Source organism: Herpailurus yagouaroundi, unplaced genomic scaffold (assembly GCF_014898765.1).
Source record: "Herpailurus yagouaroundi ecotype Mexico unplaced genomic scaffold, PumYag 139, whole genome shotgun sequence".
Taxonomy (NCBI): Eukaryota; Metazoa; Chordata; class Mammalia; order Carnivora; family Felidae; genus Herpailurus; species Herpailurus yagouaroundi.
Genome location: NW_024412394.1, coordinates 44,100,119 through 44,117,253, shown reverse-complemented (window position 1 = coordinate 44,117,253; position 17,135 = coordinate 44,100,119). Strand labels below are relative to the sequence as shown.

The window sequence follows — 17,135 nt, the reverse complement described above, 5'->3', positions numbered from 1 at the left end:
CTAGTAACATTTTGGGCTGGACAATTCTTTGTTGTGGGAGTCTATCCTGTGCATGGTAGGCTATTCCGTGGCATCACTGCCCTCTCCTCTACCCACTAGAATGCCAGGAGCACCTAGTTTAGTTGTGCCAACCAAAATGTTTCCAGACAGTGGCCCCTTGAGTAGCAAAATCAACCCCTGTTGAAAATCACTGGCATAAATTTAAAAAAATTATGCAAATGTGGGTAACTTTATCGAGTGATTCTTTGCCTTACCAAAGGAAGCATTCATGAGTTCTATAAATGGCAAGAGTCTCCAAATGAATAACTACAGCCTTGAAATAAGGTACATATACATAAAAACCTCAGTATCTTCACTTTTATTTTTATTCACTTACTGGGGTTTTTTTCAAATTTTTATTTAAATTCGAGTGAGTTAACATATAGCATCTTCACTTTTAAAGTAAAGGTGTTAAAACAGCTCTAAACCCTCTTCCACCTTTAAGTATTCTACTGATATGGTTCCAAGTGCTTTACAGTCAGTAACTGCTTGAGAGAGTGGGTATGAAAACAAAAAACAAAGTATTAGAAACCACGATAAACTGATGAGAAATTAGGAAGAGACACTTTTGGGGTACCTGGATGGCTCAGTCAGTTAAGTGTCCACCTCTTGATTTCAGCTCGGTTCGTGATTTCACAGTTCGTGAGTTTGAGCCCCCGCTTTGGGCTCTGCACTGACAAGTGGGGGGCTTGCTTGGGATTCTCTCTCTCTCTCTCTCTGCGCCCCTCCCTTGCTCACTCTCTCTCGAGCTAAAAACTAAACGAACTTAAGACAAATTAAAAAAAAAAAAAAAACAGAGAGAGACATTTCTGACACTGGACTATGCCACTGGAAAATATGATTAGTATTTTTAAAATATGACTTACATTAAAATTTTTTAAAGTATACTTACTTTACTTACATTACTTACTTTACTTACATTAAAATTTTTTAAGTATAAAAATAAAAGTGGAGATACTGAGGTTTTTATTTAAATGTACCTTATTTAAAGGCCATGGTTATTCAATTGGAGAATCCCTCCATTTATAGAACTCATGGATGCTTCCTTTTGTAAGGCAAAGAATCGACTCATTAAAGTTACCCACTTTAAAAAAGTTGGTCTTGAACAGTGCTGCTCAGAAGAAATATAATGCAAGCCATAAGCATAATTTTAAATTTTCTAATGACCACATTAACAAAAAGTAACAGGTTAAATTAATTTTAGTAATGTATTTTTACTAACCACAATAGATCCAGAATATTATCATTTCAATATGTAATCTATGTAAAATTTATGAGATATTTTACATTTTTTACAACGAAGTCTTAAAATGCAGTCTTTTACACTTTTAACACATCTCAGCTTGGATGAGGCACATCCTAGCATTCGACAGCCACATGTGGCATGCAGCTACAATAATGGCAGCTGAGAACTAAAATAGGGTGAGAAGCAAGAACATTCTTCATCTTTGCCAGACAATGTAGTGTTCCACATAAATAAATAATCAAGAACTGAAGCTTAACTTTCCAAGGGAAGTTTCTCCTTTTATTCATTATTGATCTTTTTAAAGCACAATATAAACGGTAATGCTTTTCAAACAAAGGATTACAAAAAACACTGATTCTTTGCTTGATAAAGATCCACCAGTATCATGTTTTATATTCTGGTGCAGTTAGCTTTGCTGTTTTCTTCCTACATACCTGTGCATTTCACCACCGCCACACTAGAAACCACCAGATAAATTGAAAACTATCCTCCCAGAACTGCCCAGCCGTGGAGACGGCTATAAAATGGCAATTCTGGATTCCCCTGCTTTGGAGTCTGGCAGACCACCTCCTTAAAAGAGTGTGTGAGGGACCTTGTACTGAAAGAAGCCCATGCATTAAAATTCTTCGGTGTAGCCCATGGGTGCCCATCTCCCCCCCACAAATCCCCATGCTAGCGACAGTCTCTTTCCCCCTACTGTTCTCACTTCATCTTTGTTTTCATTCTCTGCTCTTCCTTCAACTCTTTTCATCCTCTGATCCCATTTCATCCAGAAGTTCCAACCGGAGAGTGAACACATGCTGCAGTTTGCCAGTCACAGTTTATCCCCTGTTGTCTCACCACGATTACTCACAGAGCCTCCTTGCCTGCTCAGAGCTGCCCCAGTTTGGACAATTACACAGTTACCCTGTTCTAATAATTACTATCAATAAGGCCCAGCAGAGTTCAATGATCAATCCCTGCTCATACACGAAAGGCACAATTGGTACTTATGTTAAAATGGAACTTCACCTTAATTATCAAGAACATTCCTTATTTCTGACACATTAGATCTTTCTCTTTAATTACCCTGTTCCTTTTACATGCTCTACTCCTGCTGGTTAGCCTGGAGTCCAAACTGTATCTTGAGTCTCTACTGTTAACAAAACAAAACAAAAGAAATAACAAAAACGATCCACTTACTTGGAATCAACACCTTTCTGATTTGTAAAATTCTTGTCTTTGCTTCCTAATGCTTTTCAAGTTGTCTCATCACTCCCAGCTACTGGCCTCACCCTAGCAAAAACACTTACACTCCAAAAAGGCTTTAGAGTGAAACCTGGATTCACAGCCCTAATCTCACATGCTCCAGCAATAATAATAATACTTTCTTTTTTACGGAAACAGAACCATCTTTCGAGGTGAAACACTTCAGTCCATGCTGGTTTACGCCTGATAACTGTAGGACACACAAAGGAACAGAATGTAAGCAGCCTCAGTACCGCAGGGGTGGAGGGGTGAAGGTAGCTAGGACCGCGGCAACCACTTCTACCAGCTCCACTGCCCACCCCCCTGCAGCTTATTAGGTGCTAGTGGTCAGCAAACATGCCTTTGCTTAATCCTCACAATAACGTTAGCATGTTTTCTTCTTAAATCCCATTTTACTGCTGAGGGAAAACTCTCAGATCTGTCAACTGGTACCAAAGAACATAACAGCTTATAAGTGGCAGAGATGTGCTCTGACCCCATGTCAGCTTCATGAAATTTGTGCTTTCTGTAGATCCTATGCTGCCTCAGTAATCAATATTTAAGAACAGTGACAGCTGAGGACAGTGTTAAAAAGGAATCTTTTAATTTATGAATGCAAAATATCTGACTCCATATCTCATTCTGCGTAGGAAACGTGTTCATACCCCCCTGAGCCAGGTGGTGACGAGGAGAAAGAATACTCACCACAGTTTACTTTTTTATGATTAGGATTCAGAAAGCCTGTCTCCTCGACTCTTCGAACCTCCTGATTTTGGTTTTGTGGTTGCTGTTTTATTTTTTAATTTTTCCTTTTCAGTCTTACCTACCTATATCTAATCCTCCTCGTTACTGAACGATTTTAGGTTGCCAGTTATTTTCTCTCAGCAGTTTTAAGATACTGTTCTATTGTTTTCTGGCTTCTACTGTTCTGGTAAACAGGCTATGGCGGCTTATAAATTACACCTAGTAGCTTACCTGTCAATTCACTAAGCACTGGTCTGTTACTAAATCCGTCTCTCTCTGGCTGTTTCTGGATCTTCTCATTGTCTTCAGTGTTCTGCAGTTTTACTACAAAGAGTCCATGTGTGGATTTCTTTTTATTTTGTTTGGGATTTGCCAAACTTGCTGAATTTGAGGATTTATGACATTAGTTCTGGAACATTCTTAGCCATTATCCCTTCAAGATGTTGCCTCTTCCTCATTCTCACTTCTACTTACTTCTGGAAATCTGATTACAAGTGTTGGATCCCCCACACCTCTTGCATATTTTTTTACACCTTTGTTTCTCTGTGGTACATTCTGTATAATTTACGCTGCTCAATCTTGCCATTCACTGAGCTCTTCTACTATGTCTAAACTCTTTGGCTACTTGTGCTATGTAATTTTCAAACTCACCACTTCTATTTTTCATTTCTAGAAATTCTCTCTTGTTTTTTAATTCAACACAATTAAATTTTAACAGTCTCTGTTAGCAATTTTAACAGTCTCTTGTTTTTTACTCATGTTACTAATAGATTCTTATTGTCCTTAACATTTCAAATATAACTAGTTTTAGTCTGTATATGAATAATGAAGCCCTAAGGGTGAAATTCTACTCTTGTTTCTTGCAGAAACAAGAAACAATGATTTGTTTCCTCATGTGTTGTCTAATTTTTTATTGGAAACTAATAATTATCTGATGTGTACCTGTGGGAATTTTGAGGGCTTTAGGTCATAAGCGTGTTTCACGATTAAAAATGTGTATACACCTCTGACAAACATTCTGGGAAACTACTAATGGGAGGCCATTTTATTTTTTGGTTTGAGGTTTCTGAGACCACATAGGTGGAATATATTTGAATTCCCAACTCTTATGTAGGCAGGGCTGTGGTTACAAATTCTCTGAGGAAATCTCTCTTTCCTCTCCCCTGTCACCTCATAAATAAAGTCAGGGCAGACAAAATAACCTGACATTCCCTTGTGTTGGACAGATTTTCTTCATGCTTTCCCATTTCACTCATTACACAGACCTTCAAGAGTCCAAGCCATAGGAAGGGATCTCGGTTCCAACTCCCTGCTTTTAGAGACCCACAATCTGGTCTTCCACCCACTGTGTGACCGTTAACATTCTGGCATGGCTCTTAATCTAGATGATATCCAGATCATCTAGATAAATGCTAGAAGGAAACGGAGGCTTCAGAGCTAGCTTATCACCCTGGATTGCTGCCTGAACTTACCCTTTTTGTATGGGGAAATATCTGGAGATTTTGAACCAATCCGCTTATTTTAAATGGTGTTTATCATATTTGGTGAAGTATTTTGAGAGTCATCTGTCTTTCATTTCCAGAGAGGAAGAAAGAAACCAGAAAAGTCCTTTTTCTAACTTCACGTCCCTCATGGAATAAGAGCCTCAGGAACCCGCATACTTTCTGATACTACAGAAGAAGACATGACCATTAGTACCAGATTATGTAAATGAGATAAGAACAGTCAGGATGAGGTAAAAGTAGTCATTCAGAAACTCGAATTAATACTGTGTCTCCTGCTGGCAGTGAATTAGTGAATTTAGGAGTCAGTTAAAAGGAGAAAGGAATTGGCTTAAAACGTAAACTGGTTTGGAAGAACTTCCAGACACTAAAAGTCACATTAGTGTGCTTTTGGCATACACACATACTGCTTATTTGTTTTGTAACAATGGGAAGAAAAAGAAATAATCCTTTTTGAGCATCTATTACACTCACGGTGAAAGGAACTTTACTCATGTTACTTCTTAGTCCTATGAATCACTGTACAGATGAAAACTGAGGGTCAGAGGTAGAAACTGGCCCAAAGACTGCACAGTCAATAGGCCGTGGAGCTAGGGTTCAAATCTGGGCATGCCTGTGCTATTTCCACACTGCTGACAGAGGCCCTGAATGACAAAATTCACTGAACTAATAAACAGAAGACTCAGGTCAAATAAGCCAATTTATTCTTAATTGAGTGTCAAAGTCAGGAGTTACTTAAAAGAAACGACTCGGGGTGCCTGGGTGGCGCAGTCGGTTAAGCGTCCGACTTCGGCCAGGTCACGATCTCGCGGTCCGTGAGTTCGAGCCCCGCGTCGGGCTCTGGGCTGATGGCTCGGAGCCTGGAGCCTGTTTCCGATTCTGTGTCTCCCTCTCTCTCTGCCCCTCCCCCGTTCATGCTCTGTCTCTCTCTGTCCCAAAAATAAATAAAAAACGTTGAAAAAAATTAAAAAAAAAAATAATAAAAAAAAAAATAAAAGAAACGACTACCGTTCTATCCACAGTCAAGAATTAAGGGCAGCATTTCTGCTATTCCTGTTGCATGTCCAAAATTTTCAGAGAGTGCTCTTCTGAAAGAAGCTTAGGAGGCAAAGAGGTGATCTCCAACACCATACAGATTGTAGAGTCAGGTCAGAAGGTTAGGGTAGGGAATCGGGTGTATTTTAAAAGTAGTTTAAAATCAGAACAAGGGTTTTCCATAATACAGGGGCAAGGAGGGGAAGGTTCAAGGCAAATGGGAGACAAAGCTGGGAGGAAAAATTTCATTGTATAACATCATAATTTCTGGGTTTTGAGTCATGTGACTATATTACATATTCAAAAAAATAAATTCTCAAAAACGAGTCTAAAATTCAACTTTAACCAAGTGTTCTAGCTAACCCATGTAACAACAGAATAAAAGACTAATAATGAAAACTAAATAAGAAGTAAATAGAGTCCATTCACTTCCATAATGCTCATTCCTCACACGTATGAATGTTCTCTCAAAACCTGTCAGTATTCTAAGGTTAAGTCATTGCTTCATTCATTCATTCATTCATTCATTTAAAATCTTTACAGTGGCTGGACCAGGAGGCCGGTGAAAAATAAGAACAATATAGTGATTTATTTAAATCTATCTGTCGAAATCTAAGTAAAAAAAAAGTACGTGCGTGTTACACATCACTGCCAGGTTAGCACTTGGCACAACTTACCTTTAGGAAGAGCAGGTTTAACTGCCATTCTGCCAACCAGACATTCTTTCAGCATGGATTCATAATTGACCCAACGATGAACCTGGTGTGGGATGTAAATGACAGAGAAGTGACATGACTCTGACTCCATGAGATGCTCTAATTTTATTCGGAGCAAAACTAAACATACTTAGACTGCTCTGGAAAACTAAGCAGATTCAATTAGCCAGTAAGGGAGTGACAGGAAGGCAGCGTACAATGTTCTCCAAGTGCCGTGTACAGACCTTTCAGATACTCATGAGGTCTCAACTAGTTTCATAATAATACTAAGATGTTATTTGTCTTTTTCAGCAGTGTTGACGCTTGCACTAATGTGGGAAAGGCAATGGTAGGTAAAACTGCTTGCATGCTGGCAAGTCAAGGCAGAGGTTTCAATCTTTATATTCTTCACCATCACATACCCATGGGGGCCAGGGGATTGGTTTCATTTAAGAATATGCTTTATGAAGTAGAAGAAATTATTACTTTTCTTAAGTCTCAATGTCTGAGAGGAGGTCTTGCTTACATTCTGTGTAACAAAATGAGAAGTTCTCAAAAACACTTCTGCTGCAAAGTAAGATCCTCACCTTGAAGGAAAACACCCAGGCAATTATTTAATTTGCAAACTGAACTGAGCTTTTGTCTCAGAAGACCATTTATATGTAAAAGAAAAAAAAAATGACTGATAAACAAACTGGTTATTCAGACTTGGGTATCTGACAGACATTTTCTTGAAAACGAACAGACTGAGATTGTCACGTCAAGGAAAACAACTGCCATTATTTGTTGCCTGACTCATCAGTGGGAATTAAATTTAAACACCCCTGGAGGACACCTTCTCAATATACATTAAAAGCCTAAAAATATGCAGCTCTTTCACTGAGTAATTTGTGAATTTACCTGAGAAAATATTCACATACACACGAAGATGCAAGTACCAGGATATTCATCACAGCACTATTTATATTAGCAAAATATTGGAAACAACCTAGATGTTGAATTGTAAAAGACCAGTAAAAGAAAACTAATAAATTATTCAATAAAATACTAGATAATCAGGAAAATAATCAGGTCAAATAATACTGATATGAGAATGCTTGTGTACACTCCTGTGTTAGTAAACATATACTAAAATAACAAATATGCAATATATGTATATAATTATAAGGGAGCCTCCATTTATTAATATAAATTAAAATTCCATATACCAAATATTTATGGAGCATCCAATGACATGTAAAGCACTATCCCTGGGGCTAGAGCATTGGGTAGAATTTTGACAGATAAATGAAGAAGAAGGATATCCAAGGAGGCAAAAGTATGAGGTATCCCAATCATGGAACGGGTGATTGGCTCAAAGTACTTCCATTTGCTCAAAGCCAAATGCATGTTGAGGATATTTACTTTAATACAGTCTTTTGAAGGCCTCAAAGGCCATGATAATGACTTTTGATTTATCCCATTGTCAATGGTGAGCATCAGAGAGCTGTAGAACAAGGTGCTAAGATGACTGTCTTTAAGAACACTAATCTAGCTGTCATGTTATTTACATTGGTACTGGAAAGTAAAGGGATCTGTACAGTGTTACAATGGTAGGGCCAGAGAAGGTGATAATGACTTTATCTAAGGCAGTGGGAAGAGAGAAAAGAATGTAATGTTTAAAGACAGCATCATGGGATTTCGCTAGTGACCAGATAGTGGTGCACAATGAGAAAAGGCAAAAATTACTTAAGTGGCTTCAAGTCCCCATTACCAGAAAGAGGAAAACAGAGGGGGAATAAAAGGGAAGTAGATGGGTTGATATTATTTGAGAGCAAAATGAGTTGAAGTGCCAACAAGTTATCAAATTGCCCATCAAGCATCTGAAAATACACAACAAAAGGTCAGAAGCGGGATCTAAAGTAAAGACAAATCTGACAGAGAAAAGATTATTTAATATTCTTTGTGCAACTCAAATACTAGCCATGAATAAGTTCTCCAGTGTTTAAAGATATAAAGATATAAAGATTCACCACAGAATCTAGAATATAAAGTTGTTTATTTCTGTGGTAAGTGAAAGTCTTAAATAAACATCACTGGTCCTACGAAAGCCACGGGGAACGCAGCAATCTGGTAACTAACATACTGTTTAAACTGCTAAAGAATTTAACACTATAGCAGTTCTTGTGACTTCTCCGAAACGATTTTGCTTAAATAAGGTCCATATTAACTTCACAACACTGAGGAATATAAATAGGACTAGATTTTACTGAGGAATCTTCTTGTGGAAGAGTATATTCAGAATCAAGAGGTTACAGAATAGATATAAGAAAAAAGTATGGCAGACAATTTTTCACACAAATGCTTCCAAACTTTTCTATTTGGCTTACATTGAGAGACAATAACAACTACCAAATGACGATGAGAATTTGCCTTAAAACAGCAATAAAGGGGCACCTGGGTGGCTTAGTTGGTTAAGCATATGGCTCTCAGGTCATGATCTCGCAGTTTCATGAGTTGGAGCCAGCGTTGGGCTCTGCGCTGACAGTGTGGAGCCTGCTTGGGATTTTCTCTCTATCTATCTCTCCCTCCCTTGCTCATGCTGTCTCTCTGTCTCTTTCTCTCTCAAAATAAGTAAAAATTAAAAGTTAAAAATTAAAAAAAAAAAAACAAAACAGCAATAAGAACCTCCCAAGGAGAATGCTATTATGACCAATGGCCAAACATGACTTTTCTCCAACCCAGGAAGAACACTAATTGCAAATAGAATTCTGTTATTTAAGCAGATGCACATTAAGTACATTTAAATATAAAACAAACTATATTTCTGGCAACCTGGTCAAAAATTAAATCCTAAAATGGATGAAAAAGTAGAAGGAACAGAAATCAAATTATATTTGTTCAGAAGTCAACTCTAAAAATAACCCAATCTGACTCTGGTATCTGAAGTGGTAAAATCCCAGTACTACAACGTGGATAAGCATCACAAAATACAAAATAAAGTATATGTGAGACAAAAGCAAATTTCTGTTCTTCTCAAGATTGTTTCAAAATAACAGTTCACCCTATTGACAGCAAACATAACTCTATGTAACTTTAAAATAGTATAAGAGCCAATGTTTGTTTTTAGTCAATGTAAGGGGAAAGATGACTAATTTAAATAAACGTCTTTTGAAATATACATTCAGAATCTCTGCTATCACTCTAGGAAAAATAAGTTTTCTATTCATTAATCATCTGATTTTCTACATGATAAGCAGATTCAGTACAGCAAGATAGGCCAATTATATAACAATTCCCAAATGAGAAAAAACTAAGGGCAGAGAAGCTAAGTGGCTTGTTCTTTTTTCCAATTGTTACTGTTGTCCATAAGCCAATCGTCATCATAATCAAAATTAATAAAAACTGAGTAATCAGCTGCTAGCAGAGGAGACAGCAAGCACTTAAGAGGAGACTCCTGGATACAGATTTGAAACCATCTCTAAAATTATAGTAAAATAATTCAAAGGCAAATTAAACAGTTGTTATTCTCGAGCATCTTCCCAAATTTCAAAATTCAAGCCAATGCATATGAAATTTGTGCAACTATTTTTTTCTACAACTATCACACTGCTAAATCTAAGAGAACCCTCCTACTGTAATAGGACGATTAATTTCACCACCTTACCTGATCAAAAAGGTCAGTACCATCCGATCCTGCCGCTCTCATTAGTTCATCTTCTCCACCAGGATGATACTCCATATATGGAGTGACATTATAAACAAACCCTGTATCAAAACAAGAGGAAATAATATCATAAAAAAACTTCTTAAAAATTATACAAACTAGAAATGTAAGTTTCAATAAATCTTTTCAAATACATCCTTTTTAACAAATCATTATTATTTCTAAGTATTAAAAACATAAACAGTCAAAGATTTCACCATACTCGCAAGCTAACAAGTTAGCCTGCCAGTTTCATGGGTCCTCGGCAGAAAACATCAGACACATAGGACAGTTTAGTACTCACATCACTAGCAGTAGCCACAATATCAGCATTTGCATGAGTTCCCTGAACCCCAATTCCTACAGACCTTTGGGAAGAGGGTCAGATCATACCTGTACACTCAATGTGCTGCATGACAAGAGGGGAAATTTGAGTTTAGGAAAGTCGAGTCTTTTATAACGAGCAGTAAGCACACGTGTCCTTCGTTCTGGAGGAAGACATTTTCTTTATTGTACCCAACAGTAGGCAAGTGGTCCTTTGCTCTAGAGTCACTAGCTCTACCTCCTGAGGTTGTTTACTATGCACACATCCTTGAAAAGACAGTCAATACTTCTGCTCATAAGATGTGCAAATATCTGAAAACCCTATAGAAAATTGCCTCCTAACACAAAGAAATAATCAAACACTGTTTATAATTTTTAAAAGCTCTCTCTCTCTCTAATATTTCTACTTCATCATCCTCTACTGCACTGATAGGAGAATCTGATGAAAAAGAATCAAGGTCTCATCCATGTGTCTGATCATCTCAGTGAACGCCAAGCAATCAAGGGTGCCTGGGCCACTTAGGCATGCTCTGGGAAAGCAAGCACAATTCTTTTCTGCAGTTGCCCAAGGAACAAAGATTATTGTTTAGATCTTAATAAACCCTTTATCTTCCTGGAGTATTTATTTCATCTGTTCATACATTTAAATGTATGGTTATCATTTTTATTTTTTTATTTTTTTTTGTTTGTTTTTGGAAAATAATATGATTGCATTTATTTTTTTTATTTATATATGAAATTTATTGTCAAATTGGTTTCCATACAACACCCAGTGCTCATCCCAAAAGGTGCCCTCCTCAATACCCATCACCCACCCTCTCCTCCCTCCCACCCCCCATCAACCCTCAGTTTGCTCTCCGTTCTCAACAGTCTCTTATGCTTTGGCTCTCTCCCACTCTAACCTCTTTTTTTTTTTTTTTTCCCTTCCCCTCCCCCATGGGTTCCTGTTAAGTTTCTCAGGATCCACATAAGAGTGAAACCATATGGTATCTGTCTTTCTCTGTATGGCTTATTTCACTTAGCATCACACTCTCCAGTTCCATCCACGTTGCTACAAAAGGCCATATTTCATTTTTTCTCATTGCCACGTAGTATTCCATAGTGTATATAAACCACAATTTCTTTATCCATTCATCAGTTGATGGACATTTAGGCTCTTTCCATAATTTGGCTATTGTTGAGAGTGCTGCTATGAACATTGGGATACAAGTGCCCCTATGCATCAGTACTCCTGTGTCCCTTGGATAAATTCCTAGCAGTGCTATTGCTGGGTCATAGGGTAGGTCTATTTTTAATTTTCTGAGGAACCTCCACGTTATCATTTAAAAAAAAAAAGAACAGGAAACAACAAAGGAGAAGTTGCTTTGTTCTCAAAGCAAGAAGGCTAGGAGTTGCTAGCCTTCTCAGAGAAATGAGTTGTTTTTTAGTCCTTTACTTGAAAACTACAGAGTAGATAAATCCAGCCCTGAAGACACCTCAAGGGTGCCATGAGAACCAGTGGTTTTCTTCTATCCAGGACATTTCCATCTCTATGCTATGACTTCCATGAATTTAAATCACCTCAGATAACTTAAAATGTTCATCTACAGAATAATCTTGGGAGGAAAGAAGTGATTGGGTTTCAGACCCAAAAAGGCACTGTAGTTTTTCCACAAGTTTAATTTTAGAGAATAACCAACTAGGTAGATTTCTTTATAAAACTGCTTAAAAAGCAATTTAGGCAACAAAAAGAAGTAAATTCACAAAATCGTTCAGCAGTCCTCCAAATAAGTCTGAGGAGGAAAAAAAAAAAAAAAAGCAACTGGTGGAGTTTCCCCCTTCCTTCTTCCCTATCCATCTTCTCCACCAAATTTGGAAGGAATTTTTCCTATTGTTTAGTGCTTCGAAATCCATAGTCCACAAATGCCAGAGATAATGATTAGGATCAGAATTATTCCCAATTGATTTTTTAAAGACAGAATGCCTTCCAGACAAAAGAATCCCAAACTTCCCCTGTAACCAAACCTTGACTAGAGTTTCTCAAGAACATGAGACTTAGAACACACGATCACGCACCGTCTTTGATGGAATTTCATTACCTGTCAGTAACCAGCAGAAAGACAAACAGGCAGGCAGCCCTGCCAGCTATCCAGAATCAGCATAGAAAGCCTAAAACACCCCACACAAGTTCTCTTCAGCCTCCCGACCCTTTAGACTGACCTTCAGCCTCTCTCATCAACTCACTCTGGACGTGAACAACTCCCCATGCTCTTTAAAGGGACAAGACCAGGAATGCCTAGACAATCCCTCACTATAAGGAATTGAGACTTAATGTCCCGGCCCAAGAAATGTTAGATCCAACCACACTTGGCTCATGATTTGTTAATTATGACATATAAACCTAGCTCCAAAAATGCAAATGATGTTTTTCGTCTGGTGCCAAGGCTCACTCTTCTCTCTTTTTCTTCCTCTATTTTATGTCCTTCCTTTTTCCTTTTCAAAAGCATTCCTGAAAACTAAAACTTGAATGTGGCAGAAGAAAACAAATGCAAAGAACCGGACCTTATGCTCTCCTTCTGTGCTTCACTGTATTCTGTTTGTACTATATATGCTTTTTAAAAAACAAGCCTCTAGCTTCCTATATCCTTACTACCTGGTTTTTAGAAACTAACTTTGCAACTTTCTAAATTTTGCAACGACACAACTTCTTCCTACAGCTTTAGTTGCTCAAGTATGGCAGATGTATACAACTGATTGCCTATTAAACAGATAGTATTTGGGGGCCCACAGACATAATCTCAACTTTATGCTAGGCTATTAATAAATTCTGCAAAACCTAAATCCTAATAATGACATTAAGAACAAAAATAGGCAGGAAGAGATTCATAAAACACCAATCCTGAATGGTACAAAATTGCTGTGACCAAGATCCTCTGGTTACAGTCCAATTGGTGCTTTTAGATCATCTACTTGGGTCACCTTCAGTTGCAGGGGAAGAATTTTTTTTTTTTTTTAATTTTTTTTTTTCAACGTTTATTTATTTTTGGGACAGAGAGAGACAGAGCATGAACGGGGGAGGGGCAGAGAGAGAGGGAGACACAGAATCGGAAACAGGCTCCAGGCTCTGAGCCATCAGCCCAGAGCCTGACGCGGGGCTCGAACTCCCGGACCGCGAGATCGTGACCTGGCTGAAGTCGGACGCTTAACCGACTGCACCACCCAGGCGCCCCTGCAGGGGAAGATTTAAGGAGAGTATCTATTGACTTTATTGATGAGTTGATTTATCCATCCACTCATCCACCCATCTACCCATCCATCCATCCATCCATCCATCCATCCATCCATCCATCTTATCTATCCGTTCCCTGCTTTGTACTTCTTTTTTTTTTTTTTTTCTGGATTTTGTTTTATAAATTCTGACCAGGGACAGATTGCCTGACTACTGTTAATAAAAGCAAGTTAATTTCACAATATATACACATACAAATCATAATGTTGTACATCATAAACTTAAGAAGTGCTATATGTCAATTATATCTCAATGTAAGGGAAAAATATAGATAAAAAAGAACAAATAAGAAAGAACAAATAAAAAAGAACAACTTATTAAAAATTAAAATTAAAATACAACAGTTTTATTAGGAACATATGCTCTAATGTTTAAATACATCACCTTTTAAATGCCCAAGCAATATTCAGGGGTACATTTTTAGCTAACTCATCCTAGCAGAGTTGCCGTGCAATTGAAAACATGCACTCAGAACAATGGCTACACTAAGTTTTTTAGGCAAGGTACTGGTAGTACCTGTGCCAATATTTTCGCAGTAAGCTATCTCTTTTGTGTTAATAGGTCTGGAACTCTGAGCTCTCAACTAAGTTCTTAGAATAACAATTACGCACTTTAAAATGACCAGTTAGTGCTTTGCATCCTCAGAAACTTACACTACTTGGGGTTCTCTCTCTCCCTCACTCTCTGCCCCTCTCCAGCTTATGCTTGCACACACACTCTCTCTCAAAATAAATAAATTTTAAAAACATAGAAATACTGCATAATACTTGGCATGTACGTGATAGGCAGTAAATAAATTTTTGTTGAATGAATACCATGTGGGGCTTTAGAGTTAAATCTATGTTTGAATTTTAAACAAAGATTAATTTTAAATCTGACTACAAAAATACCACTTTTACTTACAGCGGTAGTTCTCAAATTTGGGGACTTGAAGATCTCTTCACTCTTTAAAAAATTGAGGACCCCCAAAGGAGCTTTTGTTTATGATGGTTATATCTATTGATGTTTTTACCTTTCATAAATGAAAATTAAGAAATTTAAAAAGGTAGCTCTTTCTGCCCACAGGTCCTGTCCCTGTTCTTTAATAAAACAACAAAAGATGGAAAGAGAAAAAGACAAAGAGAAAAAGAAAAGAAAGAAATTTAAAGAATATTTTTAAATTAAAAATAAAAACAATAAGCTCACTATATATTATCCCAAATAATAGGTATTTTTATGAAAAATAACTATATTTAAAAAAAAAAAAAAAAGCTAGAGAAGTGCCATTGTTTTAAACCTTGGCACATATCTTTAAAGCGTGGCTTAATAGTTGACACCTGTATTCTCATGTCACCTTCTGCACCTAATCTTATATACCTGTGAAAGAAGTATTTTTTTAAAAGGCAGATAACAGTATTACTACAAAGAATTTTTGGCCTTGGACCACCCACCAAAAGAGTTTTGAGCTCCCTCAGGAACCCCTGGATCATGCTTTGAGACTCTCTGACATAAAATAGAACAAAGAAAAAATGACAAATTATTAGTGGGTGTGTGGCCTGAACCATGGGGATGCAGTTCACTCCTTACTGGTGAGCCTTTAGGGTTCACATATGGTTATATAACCTGAAAAAGTATGGGAGCCTCATCTGGGAGATAGATTAAGAGGTATAAATGTCACTTGAGTCTTACACTGTGGTGTCTGCTATAGAGCTGGCACTGAGAATAAGTTGAGGCTTGCTGCAATCCAGTTGTGAGTTCACTTATCTGAGATACGTGATTCAGGTTCTGTAGGTGGGAAAAGGCTTTTTCTACCTATGGGAAGTTGGAGTGGTAACTGAAAAAGAGTGCTCTGAAACGAAGTTTCACACAATGTTGCCGAGAATGGAACACGTCTGGCAGTTCCTCAAAAGGTTAAAAATAGACTATGTGTGATCCAGATTTATTCCTAGGTGGATACTCAAAAGAAAGAAAAATATATGCTCATGCAAAAACGTGTACATGAATGTTCACAGCAACATACTTCATAATAACTTAAATGTCAATGAGCTGATGAACAGATAAAGAAAGTGTATCATATCCATATGTGGAGTAATATTCAGCCAGAAAAAATACTGAAGTATTGACACATGCTACAACATGGATGAACCCTGAAAATAGTATACTAAGTGAAAGAAGGCAAACACAAAAGACCATATATTTCATGCTTTCATTTAAATGAAATGTCCCAAATTTGCAAGTCTCAAGAGACAGAAAGGACATTAGTGGTTACCTAGAGCTGGGGAGGATGGCTAAAGAATGTTTCTGCAGATTGCTAAACCATAGCATCTGCAGTCAGTGACCGCTATATAGGGACTCAGATTCTTCACAACATCAGTATCAAAAACTCAAAGGTGATTTCTCCTTTTCAAAAAACTAATGAGTCTCCTTTTGTTTGCTTGTTTCTTTTTAATACTTTTTAAGTTCAGATCATGTGGCCAGTGTTACTAGTGTCTCTTTTACTTGGCTGCTAGGAAGTTCAGGACTACATTTAATGCTCAATCATAGTAATACTGTTAGCTAGGTTAGGCAACTGGTATATTTTCTTTTCTTTTATGTTTTACTGTGGGTTTTTAAAATTCTTACACATAAAGTTAAACATCGTGTTGCACGATGCCTTAGTCTTTAGCAGTAACAGTTAGGGTTTAAATTACAACAAATATAAAAAGTACATGTGAAAAACGAGGGGCATTTACCAAGATGGAGAAGAGTTCTTTCTGTGCAAAATGGCAACATTAGTTTTTAGGTATAAAAATGACACTGAACATTGAACTCAAACCTTTAAATAAGCAGTGAGCTCCGAGACACTGGTACTATTTAAGTACATGATGGATGATGGTCTGTAGATCTTATAGAGGTTAAGTCCTGTACTAATGAGAAATCAGACTAAAAACTGACTTTAGAGTTTTCCCAGTTTTTTTTTTAATTTTTTTTTTTAACGTTTATTTATTTTTGAGACAGAGAGAGACAGAGCATGAACGGGGGAGGGGCAGAGAGAGAGAGGGAGACACAGAATCGGAAACAGGCTCCAGGCTCTGAGCCATCAGCCAGAGCCCGACGCGGGGCTCGAACTCACGGACTGCGAGATCGTGACCTGAGCTGAAGTCGGACGCCCAACCGACTGAGCCACCCAGGCGCCCCGAGTTTTCCCAGTTTTAAGACATAGGGCTCAATCCCACGAACCGCGAGATCATGACCTAAACTGAAATCAAGAGTTGGTCACTTAATCAACTCAGCCACTTAGGAGCCCCTGTAGTATTTCTATTTATTTCACTATTCACCACAGTTCATTTTGTTGGCTCTAAAATAAATGAAGGGCTCTAAAGGAAACATGTTTACTGGGTTAACACAGTAA

General features: G+C 37.6%; 1 protein-coding gene across 3 annotated transcripts in view; it reads right to left on the bottom strand.

The window, feature by feature from the left end:
- CYB5R4 (cytochrome b5 reductase 4) overlaps positions 1-17,135 on the bottom strand; it is a 95,150-nt gene that overhangs the window by 54,486 nt on the left and 23,529 nt on the right. For all 3 annotated transcript variants that reach the window (XM_040474075.1, XM_040474076.1, XM_040474077.1), the window contains exons 3-4: positions 10,135-10,235; positions 6,471-6,552 (exon numbers count right to left, since the gene is read on the bottom strand). In XM_040474075.1, the coding sequence (XP_040330009.1) occupies positions 6,471-6,552; positions 10,135-10,235 (183 nt within the window). The remainder of the gene's footprint in view (positions 1-6,470; positions 6,553-10,134; positions 10,236-17,135) is intronic.